The following is a 13679-nucleotide window of genomic DNA, read 5'->3' as shown; positions in this document are numbered from 1 at the left end:
GATTTTTAATGTGAATGTCTATTTTCACTTTCCTTATAATTATGTACTATTTTGTGTTGGTGGTTGCAACATGACAAAATGTAAAAATGTTCAAAGACTTTTACACTTTTACTGTATAAGTGAGTTGTCTTTTTAAAAAATTTTGAATTAAAAAAATATTAAAGAAAATGTCCTGTAAGGATACTGTAATCCATTTGATACATCTGCCTGAAGTTAGATGAACTTATAGAGACTTATTCAAGGAAAAACTGATAATACACAATAAGATAAATGTTAGAAATATCTAGATGGAAAAGCTGTTACCGCTTCTTCAAGCTTTTCTTCCAAGTCGCTCTGCTTTCTGTCGGGATGATGCTTCAAGAACTGGGCGACGTACGTCATGACAGATTTTTCATCTGGCTTGTCTACATCCACGTCTGATAGAGAAACCAATGAATGTAATGAAAAGTCACATTGACTTTCAAGTGTTTCAACAGTTAGAAAAAAAAAATCGCCACAGCTGAGAATAGGTCTGTCTCAGATGGACAAGTGTCATATTGTATGAAAACAATCCTTGGCATTTCAGATTAGCGTCTAACCTCGGTATGGAAACTCTGCCATGCCGAATCTCACGGCCTAATGGACCTTAATTATAGTGGTGTCAGGCTCAATTTGTCAAAGATCATTCTGTGTTGCAGGCGTGAAGGGGCACAGATGGTGTTTGGCAATGACACCGAGTTGCACATCTGATGTGGTATTGTATGCATTGCCTTATTTCTGTTTTGTGAACTTATATCACATCAGATGTTACTTATTTCACTATGAATGTAATAAGACTATGTTGCTTTCCATTTATGACAAACCAACACAATGCACAAATGACACGCTGAAGTAAACAGCCATAAATGTCATCTCGATTGAGGTATTTTAAATGCAAACAGCTGCACAGTTCAGGTTCAATATAACTTGCGTGCAAACAATCTTAGAAATTCTATAGAAAATGTTATTTACCCTCTGGATCAAGAAGCTGTGGGATGCCTAACTCAGTCTCAGCCAATAAGAACGCTTCCTGTAAATTTTCCCGATTGGGCCTTCTCCATACCCGCTCCATGTCTACCAGATTAGGCCGGAGGGCATTGATAACAGCAAAGAAGGCTAAACCGGTGCGCCAGCTGGGCCCAAAGTCCTTCACGTCAAGCCCTAGACATCTGCAAACAGCACAAATTTGTGGGGTCAAACGGACCAAATAGACCACTTTTTTTTTGTTCAAGAAGCATTCATTTCTTTTATTTATGTGATAAATAAAGCTTTGTACTTGGTGGCTGTCTGCTGAACCCATCTGAGTAAAGCCTTTCTGGCTCCCCCTTGCAGAGCCAGAGGTCTCCGTTTGACAGGCGGGCTGGTGGTGTCGGTGCTGCTGGTGGAGCTATCCAGGGAGGAGTTACTGCTGGAAAAGGCTTGGAGCTCTGGTAGGCTGCTGGTTAGCTCTTCAATCTGTAGGGAGAGAAAAACAACAAATTTCAGGTTATTAATGTATTCTGCGGTAAGCTTTCTGGCATAATAAATGGATTTTGTTTATACATACAAAACTTCTGTGGATATGAAAATGATTTTTAAAATGTGGTTTTCAAAAGAAATGTTTGACTGTCATTATTGTTTTTGAATACTTCTGGTAAATTAACTGAAAAGTTTGAAAAAATGAAGAATAAATAGGTGGTGTTTTAATAAAAACAAAATACAACATAGCACTAATAATTTCTTCATACATCAGTGGTTTATAATATTTGTTAAATAAACTGAATAAATAATTCCAGTAAAAGTTACTGTAATGTTGAATTTATCAAATATTTTTTCGGGCAATCCAAAAGAGTTTGGATTTAGCACTTTGGACCAAAATATGTGTTGATCTACATTTGTAAAAACACATCCAGGGCAATACATTTACATCAGTACATGAAAATATTCTGGTAAGATTGTTGTGAACAACATTTCCCTTCAAGTTGGTAACTGAATTATACTTATAGCTATGATGATAAAAGTGTGCAAATAAATTGCTGCTAACAAGATTATGCCTGAAAAACCATCAATGAGACTTTCAACAGCAGTAGAGTGTAAAAACTAGTAAACGCTCTAGAGAATTGTGTTTTCCTCAGAGTTGAGCTTGCACACAGAAACCACATCCATATCCAACAAATTTGGTCAATGTTCAAAAAAATTGTTCAAAAAGAAGAGTCTATTAATATAACGAAGGGTTGCGATCAGTGAAAATTTATGTAATGACAATGTAATGACTGCCAAAAAAGCCTGTTTTCATTAATTATCCATTTAAAGTAAATCTCAAAAATATTATGATTTTTTTAACTAACTGTTGAGTTGTGCATGACAAGAATAGTCTGTTCAACCAGCTTGGCTAACTTTTGTTCTAACCATGGAACAAAGAAAAGATGAATAAGTGCACAGCAGGACATCAATCCTCAGCATAAAGTCCAAGTTTGCTCATCAGTTGTTCAAGATGCATTAATATGCAAAGATAATCCTCACCAAGTGTTTGTAAATTGTTTAATGCATTTTGTGACATACTGAAAAATTTGTTTTGCGTGGATTCTTTATGTTACACAGTTAATTCCTGTAATCTCATGTTTCTTGATGTTGCTGTTGCTGAGTGTGACAGAAATGGCTGATAGATTGGGGTTTTTTTGTTTACTGTGGATGCCATGAAAGATTGATATTTGCCGATTTTAAACAATCTGTAGACAAAGATGGGTTTTTCTGTGGCTTTCTAGATACTTGTTAAAAATTACTCCATCATCTGCATAGAATCAGAGGTGTGATTACAAAACAAAGCATTTCTTAAAGTTTTGAATGTTGCTTTTACCAGAATATTAAATAGAATTTAATTTATTCATGATGATTAATTTTAATAACTTGCAGAGATGATTTGATCCAGTTGTGGAAATAATGAGATTACCTGGAAATACAGGATGATTGTCCACACCAACCCCAGTACAATCGATGGCCGTCCATCCACAATGTCTGTAGAGTTTATGTTTACTAACCTGATCTGTTACCAAAGAAAATTTCAACAATCAGCTCATATTTCATTTTAGAGCTACTTCAAAGCTCTAGAACAACTTCAAACTGCAACTTAATCCTTGTTCTTATAGAGGTAAACACAATTTTCATCTAATCTAGTAAATCAGAGCTATGCTGCAAATGTTTTTACAAAACGAACAATACAGGGGATATGTTATCTCAGTTCTGCTGGAGACAGATAAATTTGAGCCTATTCTGTGTCCAGGCAAGAGCAATACAGAAACAGTGTGAATACTGACCGGAGATCCTCTATAGGCAGACTTGGGGCAGATAAGAAAAAAAGACAAATGAGTGTAGGAGTTATGAAGGTGGAGGAGGGAGACAGAGAGTACCTGAAGTCACTCTAGGTACATTTGATTGAAAGCAAACAGCTCATTGACTGTGTGAAGGCCGACACTTCACACAGCAAGATAACGCGAGTGGTTGGCATTGAGTCGAGATGCATCTCCACTACACAGGCAACAAGGATTACATCCAGCAGAGATGAACGAAAAGAAAAGGCAGAGAGGGGTAGAGAAGAGGCGGAGGACGGGGCGGAAGGCGAGGGCTGTATCTTGTGATATGATGAAATATTCTATATTATCAAACCGAGGGTCAGATCACTGAGATGCTGCAGCACAACAGGTCATCATGTGGCAATAGCAGCCACTCAGTATTTGAGAACAAGCATGAAAGAGGAGATTGGGAGCAGGCGAGAAAAGTGTGGAAAAATGCAGGATGGTTGCTGATAAGGAAAATATGCAATACGTGATTTTATATTAGAAAACACAGCAGGTCATCCCGATAAATCAAACCAGCAGTGAGCAGAGGAAACAGTAAATAGAAAAATAGAATTGTTGGTTTACTATACTCAAATACAGGGACACAAAGAAAACAATGTATTAAAAAAAAAGTAAATATGATTTTATGAAAATGCTTACATTGACAAAATAACAGCTCTACTCTTGGAATGATTTTGGACTTTCAGTTTTTGTAGATAATTTTTTTAACATGTTAAATAAAACAGGACATTGCAGTTCTGAAAAGGTGTCCTCTAAATATTTGCAATATTTTTGTCATCCAGAGAATGACAAAACAAAACAAAACTATCTGGAGCCTTCACCTTGAGCTCTGAGAAACTATGATGGAAATCATTTCAAGTTGGAGAACTAGGTGACGTTAAATCTGAAAATTTGTTTGGTAACATTCCACAAGTAAAAAAAAGTCAAATTATGGCATGTTAAACATCTGCAAACACATTCCTAGACATATATGCATAATTCACTGATGTCTCATCTCCAGACAGCAGATTAGTGCCAACGGATTTAGAGTTTTAACCCTGACGCAGTCAAAGAAGACAAATCAATGTCCCTGCAGACATCATCTCATACTCATGGCTTTATTTATGCATATCCAAGGATGAGCCACGTAAAGCTTTGACATTAATCTCTGAATCTAACGAAGGGGCAGGAGATGAAATTAGATAATGGTATGCACAACAGGTTAGAGCATACTTATTTATTTTACATTATGTGATAGAACAGCATCAAAGTAGAGCATAGTTGTGACTAAAACCCCCCAAAATATTGCATTTGCTTATATTCGGTACTTTTACTCTGATGTCCTGCTAATCAGTTAATCGAGTATTGAAAGTAAGCCATTTACAAGTGCTACAATCTTTATATAACTATTGTGAAACATTGTATGAGAGCATCATGGTATGGGGATGCTTGTCCTCAGCAGGGACTGGCCTACATTTCCCAGTTGGGAGATGAGTGGATCTAAACAGAAAGCATTTCAGGAAGAAAACCTGCTGAGGCTGTAAAACACTTTAAATATAAAGCCAAAGTGACATCAGAATAGTTAGGATCATATTTTATGCTGGTGTTAGAATTGTCCAAATCAAAGTCCACATGATCAAAGTCCACATATAAATCCAATTGAGAATCTGTGAGGTTTAAAAATAGATGTTCACAGAAACTCTGCGTTTAATCTGTAATCTGTAATCTTGTAAAGGTCTAAAGTCAAGAAAGCTCTGCAGACCACACACATCCTGAACACAAACTGATTAGATTTCTAATTGCAGGTCGGTGCTGCAGAGTGATATTTCCAAAAATGAGCTGCCACAAGGCAGTTTTTCCCCAGGCTGTCTCTTTGATAACCACTTAACAGTCAGAGTGCCCAGATCAATACCAGGCATATTGGCACTAATTCAACCTTGTCTTCCTCTTTTGTTAAAACACTGTGTATATATATTTTCAGGGAAAACTTTCCTTGTTTTTGTGCATAGACTTAACAAATAGAGATTATTTTTGATTTGTCGTCTTTCACTTATGGCAATTTTGTATTGGTCTATCACTTCAAATCTTATTAAAATACATTTAACTTTTTGGTTTTAACATGACATAATGTGAACAACAATTGATGGGTACTTATAAAGCGGCAAAGTAAATCTAAAGATGAACAGGGTAAAAGTGGACAATTTTTCCAATGGATTGTGGAAATGGAACAAAGACTGCTCCGAAACGAATAAAATGAAGCACAATCAATGTTAGGAACCAATAAGCAAGGGAGGATCAGTTAAGGAACTAGAATTAGTCCAATAATTAGATTTTAAATGACTTTTCTGTTGCTTAAATGCAGCCAGTCAAACAACAAATTCAAAGAGTGATTTAATGCAACATGCAGAAGAGCTATTCAACCCAATTTTTGCAGACATGCAACAAAAAATAATGAGATGTTTGTGGATTAAATGAGGTATGTGAAAAGCAGAGAAGACAGAAAGGTGTGGAAGGAGGAGGAATCAGGTCACTGAAGGTCATGATTCAATATTTACACCCATGAGGCTGCAGCTGCGCAAAAAAATTCAGGGGAAAAAAAAGAAAACACATTCAAAGGAGACCTTGAACTCTTACTTTTCTGCCCTCGAGGAACTTAAGAGCTGTACCAATGTTGGCGACCCAGTGGATCCTCTTTAGCTTCTTGCCCTGCTCACATGGCTGGAAGGAAGAGAAGGAACAATGGACACGCACAAAACAAAGAGAGACAGGGGAGAAATGTGTGACATGAATGCAGCAGTGAAATTTTATGCAGAATATGGGTGAAAAAAAAAACAGATTTACAAGTAAAAGACTAAGAACAAAAGCAGGAATCATTTTCTCAGGAATAGAGATGCTGAAATAATGTGAGAAAGACACAGGCACCAGTCAGAGATGTGTTTGACTATAAACACACGGATCAATAGGACGTACAGGCTTAGACCTTAGGCAATAGCGGCCAAGTAAAACCCTCAAGATGTCTTTGTGTGTTGTGTGTGAACTCTGATCTGTCTTCGGCTTTCCTACACTATTCAAACATCCTAATACAAGCAAATCAATAAGTCTTTCCATGTAGTCGGGGCTCGTTTCACATTCCTCTTATTAGTTATACAGGCAGTTTAAATAAAGAATTGAAAATTACTCTATTACTCGGTCATCAGACCAGGTTTTGCGGCGAGGTTTGGCAACTCAACACGTGCCGATGTAGAAAGTTGTAATCCGGCAAGTTCAGAGGATATAAGTTGTTTGAAGTCTGCCGCTAAGTCACATGCATGATGAAAAGCTCACCAGTTTTTGTCCAGATAGGATTTCCAGGAGGGCCAGCAGCATCACACCATCCTTGATGTCATCAAACAGGTCTTTCACCTCAAGAGGAGGGACATGCTATGCAGAGAACAAATAAAATGTTAAAACAAATTCTTAAGGCCTTAAATATTATTCATGTTTCTAGGACAAGCTTCGACCTATGGCATTGGAATTTTATGTAATAGCACATAGCATTAAGGTGGAAAAGAAGAGACACATGGTTTTAAAAACTTCCTTTGCAATAAAACAAATCTAAATATAGCTCTAGCATATTTTATTGTAATATATTTTTTATTTAATTGTAGAAATGGGAAATATATATTTCCCACTATTTCTTCAAAAATTAGAGCATTATTTGCACAACTTTACTAAATAAGTGTGTACAGTGACATACTGTATGTCACTATATAGAAAAAACATTTACTGATAAAAGATTAACACTAAAGTTGCATCTAAGATTTTACATTTTATCTAAATGTAACTTTGCAGACTTTGCATCACAGTTATTTAAGGTCAATATATTTCAATTATTTGTGTTGGTTGACCAAATATGTCTTATTTTTTAATTGTGGTCTTGGGCATGGTTAGGGTTAATCCTTCAATGTGGCTCTAATACTTTGGACACTTCTGGTTATGATCAAAACCTATTTCTCTGCTTAAATGGGCTAGTAAAAGTATAAACCAAAAATCTAATGGAGAATCTGTGGTAAATCTTGAAAGCTGCTGCTCAGATGCACTTTCTGTTTTTGCTGTTTTGCAAAGAAGAACTAGTAAAAATGACAGTCTTTGTTTTTGTCTGTCATATAAAATCCCAACAAATTACATGAAGTCCAAGAAAGTAAGTCAACAAAATGTAGTAAAGGTAAAGGATATTTACTTTTGTTAATTCTGAAACAAGATTCTCCTTTTAAAACAAAACTGATATTTTTACATAAGTATTTGTTTTTATAAATGCTGTAAGGTCTGACCATAGCTTTCTTAGTTTTCCAAATCAATAAGCCTTTCCGTGAAGGAGTGCAAAGGCTGATCATTTCAGATGTACAGTAATAGCTCTTGCAATGTCCAGCAAATGATGAATGAAGAAGTGGTTTATTTTGCACGCTATCCCACTTTCAGCAGAACATCCTCAACATAAACCACAATGCAATACATATATTACACTGGTAGACATTAATTTAAACTTGTGCAACATGGATAAAGAAAATCCTCACAGAAAAGGTACTCAGAGTCTAGTTGGAGTTTGGCAGTCCCAGCGCCTTTACTGACAGCTGGATTCACCCCATAAGTAGACTTTAAATGGGGTTCCTCCAAATCCTAAAATATGCTGATGATTTCAAACTATCTCCTTCCCACTGACTTCCTCCCTGACCTGACACTGACTTTCAGACTCGGGGAAATCCACATATCTCTGTTCCTCGCCAGCGCCACATCAAGGATTTCTCTTAAAGCACAGTCACATGCTGGGGGGCTGAGAGGTTTAAGGGAGTGAGAGGGGGGAGAAAAGCATTCAGATGAGTGAACCATTCACAGGGAGATTAACTGCAAAGAGAGTGAAGGCTGAAGTAGTGTGAACGAGTGTTGCATGTGGACCATGTGAGCATGAGACAAATTAATACAAACCAAAACATCGTAAATGTGTGAGAGGGATTTAGACTAGCAACGAGACGGATCCTAAAAAAGAGAGGGGGGAGACACTACCCAACGTCTTTCAAAAATTAATTAGAAAATATGGAAGCTCTTCTCACTAATTCCTCTTCTAATGTCGATTCAAGGCTTTGGAGATGAGAATACTCAGACAGGGTTTCCCTCCCGTATCATAAGATGACAGGGAAGGCGCTTATAAAAGGTCCAATTCAAAGCGATAAACTGCACCAAAAGCTAATTGGAGTTAAATTCACCTATTTGTTCATTACAATCCCAAAGCTAATGAGGAAAATTTCAGACCAATTACAAAATAAGAAAATAATATTAATTTCATCTGCGGTGCAACACACACTAAAAAAAATAAATCAAGAACTTAATGAGCTAATTACATGTGAGTGTCTGGGTCATAATTGATTGAGAACAGAAGAGTTTCAAGATGTGTGTGTGAGTGTGCTCTCGTGTTATTCCCTTGGTACACTTGACACCGCAGATTCAAAAAGATCGACAGCGTGAAAGACAAAGGGAAGAGTGGAAACAAAGAGGACTGAAGGGTTTCACGCTGAATGGCAGTGTGTTAAATTTAAGGAAACATGTCTCTGGATGTCTGTCATGAAAATCTAGAGAAACTTCAATAGTTATGCTAATGTTTGAACACAAGAACAAGTAACTTTGTAAAACACAAGTTGCTCTTGCAGAGGGTGCGTACTGCACTGTGCACCTCTCGAAACATTCAGCATGGCTCCCAACAATTGAACAGTAAAGCCTGCCAGTGTCAACAAGCATTCTTGTGGCATGCAAGAGATTAACTTAACTCAAGATTTCACAATTAGAAATGCATCAGTCAGGCTTTAACTGTGCTGCTTATTTCCTTTTTGTCTTTGACATCTGAGCTGCCAATTACAGTCTTGATCAGATCATTTGGTTTTACTCTAAGGACTTTAACACTAACAATAAGAGAAGAACTAAGAGGCTTTAAGCAGAGTTGGCTGGTTGAATATTGAAATAAATGGGGAAAAAAACTTGAATGCAACTGTGTGGCTTGTTGGGGAAATCTAAAGAAAAATAATAATAACAAAAAGTGAGTGGGCAGGGGGAGCAAGGAAGCAAACACCCTCGGGGAGCTTCACTTACTGCTGCTGTAATCTCTAAAAACACTTGGTCCACTGATTATGGCTCTAAAGCCGTTTTCCTGGAAAATGCTTCAGCGACGATGAAACCTCTGCGGTTCACACTGGCCACTCTATAATTAAGCTTTAACCCTCTCAGAAAGGATTTGTCAAATGGAAACTTGGGGTCCGCTCACTGAAGCCCTATCACCGCCCTTCATAGTTGTCACTCCTCTGCAGAGTTGCAATGAGTGCAACTTGACGAGCGACTACACTTGAAAATTAAAAACTTGTCCTGCTGTGTGGCCTACATGACAACAGCCTATATCTAAACACACAGCCTGCAGAAACACAGACCCTGCTGCTCTCTTACAATTTATATCTTCACTGAGTTAATCTGGTGAACTGCTTAAAGTAATGATACCCATTAATCTTCTGTATAAATTACTAGCTCCAATACATCTCCTCTAGCAAAGAGACAGTTTTTAAAGCTTATAGGACTTCTTTTGTTATACCTGTGGAATGGAAGAGTAAGGGGGAGGGGAGTGTTAGTGAAAGGAAGCCCTGATGATAAGTCTCAACTCACCTAACGATTAATCACGCACCTTTAGGCACTGAAATAAAGACCTGAGATAACTGGAGTAGCCTAATCATCTGCATAGCCAGGAGGAGGCTCCATTCCTCACAGATAAAAGCTGCACCAACTTCTGTCCTTCTCATTCCTGCTATCATTCCTGTGACTGTGGAGCTGTGTTCACTCAACTCAATCCTTGACCTTTATTGTCCCCTTACACAGTATAACGCCCTTTAATGTCTTAGAATCCATACATTCTTCAATGTTGGAATAATGCACATTTTATCCTTTTAACCAGCTGTAAACTAAGCAACTTTTTGTTTCCTGATTAAGATAAAGCTAAACACAAAGAGATTTTTGGAGACAAATTTAGACCAATCAGTGTCACTATGGCAACATCAGGCATCAGGTGAGCAGGTTCTCGATGGGCAACGACAGTGATTGCGAGTATGTAATTTGAGCAACAAGAGAGAGACAATCTATTGAGATGAAATATGCTCTTGCCTTTGAACTGAATTTGATCATAGGAGACAAATTCTCTTTATTCCACTTTTTTATTGTTTAAGAAATATATTTTGAGAAATAATAGATTTTTTGTGTAAAGTTAAGCAAAAAGGCTGATATAAAATTTGCTAGGTGGTATAAAAATATCAAAAATAAAGAACAATAACCAACCTCTTTCATTAACTTTTTTAATATATCTTATCACCTGATTATGCCTTGGTTTCTTGGGATGGAGCCAAACTAGCTTATTTCCCTGAGTCCCAGCCTTTATAGCAAGCAAAGCTTTTGGATCTACATGTTTGCTCAAGCAGATGTGGGACTAATAATCTCACTCTTCGTGGAGACAAAAGTAAATGTTTACATTTTCATTCAAGCTCTTTAATTAACACCAGTGGAGAACTCTTCAGACTAAATATTTCATGGCCAATAAATACTAAATTAATAAAATTATTAAATTAAGAAGAAACCAAACTTAATGTAAAGGATGGTGACAATACTCGACATATGCAGCATCCTCTACATTTATTGTCACCCTTGATGAAAATGTGTGAAAAACAATTTGCATTTGCTTGAAGCAACTTGTTCTTATTTATTATTCATTGTGACAATTATTCATTTACTTTTTCTATGTATTGTGTAGTTTTCTGTTGTTATTAAATTGTGTTATCAGTTTCCCAGACTGACAAAAGGAAATGTTCATCTTTCTTTCCAGGCCATTCACTACTCTTCAAGTCAATAAACTCATTATTTTTTTCAAACTCAAAGAATAATTATTTCAAATAATTTTGATTTTAAAATTTACCAAAAATAATTATGATTTATTGTTTTTAAGCAATCAAGCTGCTCTTGTTTTTTCTTACCAAAGCACATAGTTTCAGCACGGTAGTTAAGCAAGTTGATTTATTATGCCCAAATCTGCCTTAATCTAATTGTGTGCTGCTTTGTTTTTCTCATTTTAAATTAAGGGGAAGAGAAACAGAAAATCACAGATTATTAATCAAAAATGCCTTTACGTTTTAATCAACCCCAAAAAAGAAAAGTACACATTTAAAGAAATCTTCATTTACTTCATAGGCATTGTTAGGAATGCCTCCAAATATGCTGAACAAATGTATTCAAACTATACAGTAGGTTGGATGTCCTTAAATTTCTCAAAGTGAAAAAGACACATTTAATTTTAGGCAGTTTTGGTGTGCAGGGTGCTTTGAATATTTTCCTGGCATGCTCTGTGCTTAATATTTCATACAACAGAAGGGTTTATCCCCATCCTTTCATATGAATTTTCTGCTCCACCTCCACCAGTTTGGACTTTCCACAGCTGTCGTAGTCAAATAGAAAACCTTGAAAGGAGCGTCACTCATTGAAATAACACTTAATTGTGTTGCCCTGTGCCATATTTGACTTGTCCAGCCAGCACAGATACGGCATTTAAAGCAGTAATGAGTGGAACCAAGGAGTACAATGCAGCATGACACAACAATGACAGACGTGTGAACATCATCTCATTCAAAAAATAAGCTTCAACTAAAACCTCTTATCCTAAGCTGTCTAAATTACCCTTATTTGAGATAGTACAATATAAATTACCAACTTCAGCTTGCAGGGAAAGCAATGAATGCACTGTTCAGTAATGTCATTTGGAGAATTAAGCCAAATATCTTTGATATCAGCTACTTGAGGCTGAAGGAATAAGAAAAAACACACTGAAGGCATGTGATGACTGTGTGTGGGTTTTATCTGGATAAGTGGGCTTTGGTTTTTTCTTTATTTTTTTTTGAAAATGGAGAAAATGTTCCAGTCGGCACAAAGGATGGGGTAGAAAAGAATAGAGTTGTTGAAGTTTTCTATCCATACAAACACAAGCACCTGTGTTTGTGTAAATTGGACAACAAAATACTGGCAGCAGGGAAGGAAGCAAAACCTCTTACCTTTGCCAAGTGGGAATTGATCCATTTTGTGAACGTCCTTTTCTGCACCGCCTCCTGCTCATCTGTAAATCAGAGCCCAGAGCATTCCCATTAGTCCTGAGCGATAATAAACAAATAAGGGATTAAAACGCAATCTTCTAATTGTCTATCATTGTGAGAGCCGATTGGGCTTTCCAGAAAGGGCATGGTGGATTCTAATTAACTTTGATTCATCGCTTTATGCCTGATGTGTCAGTAGACAGTCACACCAAATTTTTTATTCACTGCTAACATACTATGAAACGTCACTTGACATTTATCGATGACATTTTCTCAAGCTGAACTCCTCTTTTTGCGGACAGGAAATTCTGTTCTTGAAAGTGACCTTTCAGATGTTAAAAGGGCAGCACATGAAGGCAAGAGTACTGCACATGTACTGATTTACCTATCCATGTGGTTGTTAGTTGTGGCCACTGTGATAAAGGCCAATTAGCAAAAGGCACAATCAATAGGATAGATGTCTGTTAAAGATGTCCCCTAAAAGCCACTCAGCTCAAATGAAAGCACAAAAGGGTCACAAGCTTGATTCATATGTTAATTACTCAATGTTTGTTTTACTTTTATTTATTTAAAATGCAACATTTTTAACATGAGCACTTTAGTCCATTATTTAAATATGCCAAATTTAGCCATGGAGGCAAAAAACACACTGATTTGCTTAATTATTTTTGTAAAAATACAAGAAAGTCACCTATTGTATTTCTACTCAGGGTCATTATACCCTGAGAGTGACACACTGGTCTATGTCTACTCAATGCATAAATTGATTATTTTGTGCCAAAAATGAACCAAAAACTAGAATATATGATATTTGTCCCTCTTTAAATATGTTCAGAAAGTTGTGAATTCACTGTCACAAACAAATACTTAAACTATTGTTATTATAACACTATAAACATCCAGATCTAGATGTCTATCTACAGACCTTCACCAGCTTTTAGAAGCAAGTCTGATTTACCCAGTCAGTCAGATTTTAAACTTTACAACTGATGGATCCTCTGATTTATCGTGTTTTTTAATTGCATGTGAATATACAACATGATCTGTATTCATCTAATAAGTAGAATAAGACAACTGTTTTTGAATAAAATCAAGAAAATTATAAACAATTTTGACCATCCTCTTCATGAGAATGTCACAGCATAATGTCTTCAGTCAGAGCCGCTGAAATACAGACCACTACAGGAGATTCTTTCTGTCCACAGCATCT

The 13679-nt window shown here is 36.6% G+C and overlaps 1 protein-coding gene across 8 annotated transcripts in view; it reads right to left on the bottom strand.

Moving 5' to 3' along the window:
* Window positions 1-13679, bottom strand: part of LOC102226915 (nesprin-1-like) — a 145690-nt gene that overhangs the window by 117331 nt on the left and 14680 nt on the right. For all 8 annotated transcript variants that reach the window (XM_023347782.1, XM_023347788.1, XM_023347785.1 and 5 more), the window contains exons 2-9: window positions 12431-12492; window positions 6657-6752; window positions 5967-6050; window positions 3312-3332; window positions 2948-3040; window positions 1295-1473; window positions 991-1187; window positions 304-416 (exon numbers count right to left, since the gene is read on the bottom strand). In XM_023347782.1, coding sequence (XP_023203550.1) covers window positions 304-416; window positions 991-1187; window positions 1295-1473; window positions 2948-3040; window positions 3312-3332; window positions 5967-6050; window positions 6657-6752; window positions 12431-12492 — 845 coding nt within the window. The remainder of the gene's footprint in view (window positions 1-303; window positions 417-990; window positions 1188-1294; window positions 1474-2947; window positions 3041-3311; window positions 3333-5966; window positions 6051-6656; window positions 6753-12430; window positions 12493-13679) is intronic.

Source organism: Xiphophorus maculatus, chromosome 15, assembly GCF_002775205.1.
Source record: "Xiphophorus maculatus strain JP 163 A chromosome 15, X_maculatus-5.0-male, whole genome shotgun sequence".
NCBI lineage: Eukaryota > Metazoa > Chordata > Actinopteri > Cyprinodontiformes > Poeciliidae > Xiphophorus > Xiphophorus maculatus.
This window is presented reverse-complemented; position numbering and strand designations above follow the sequence as displayed.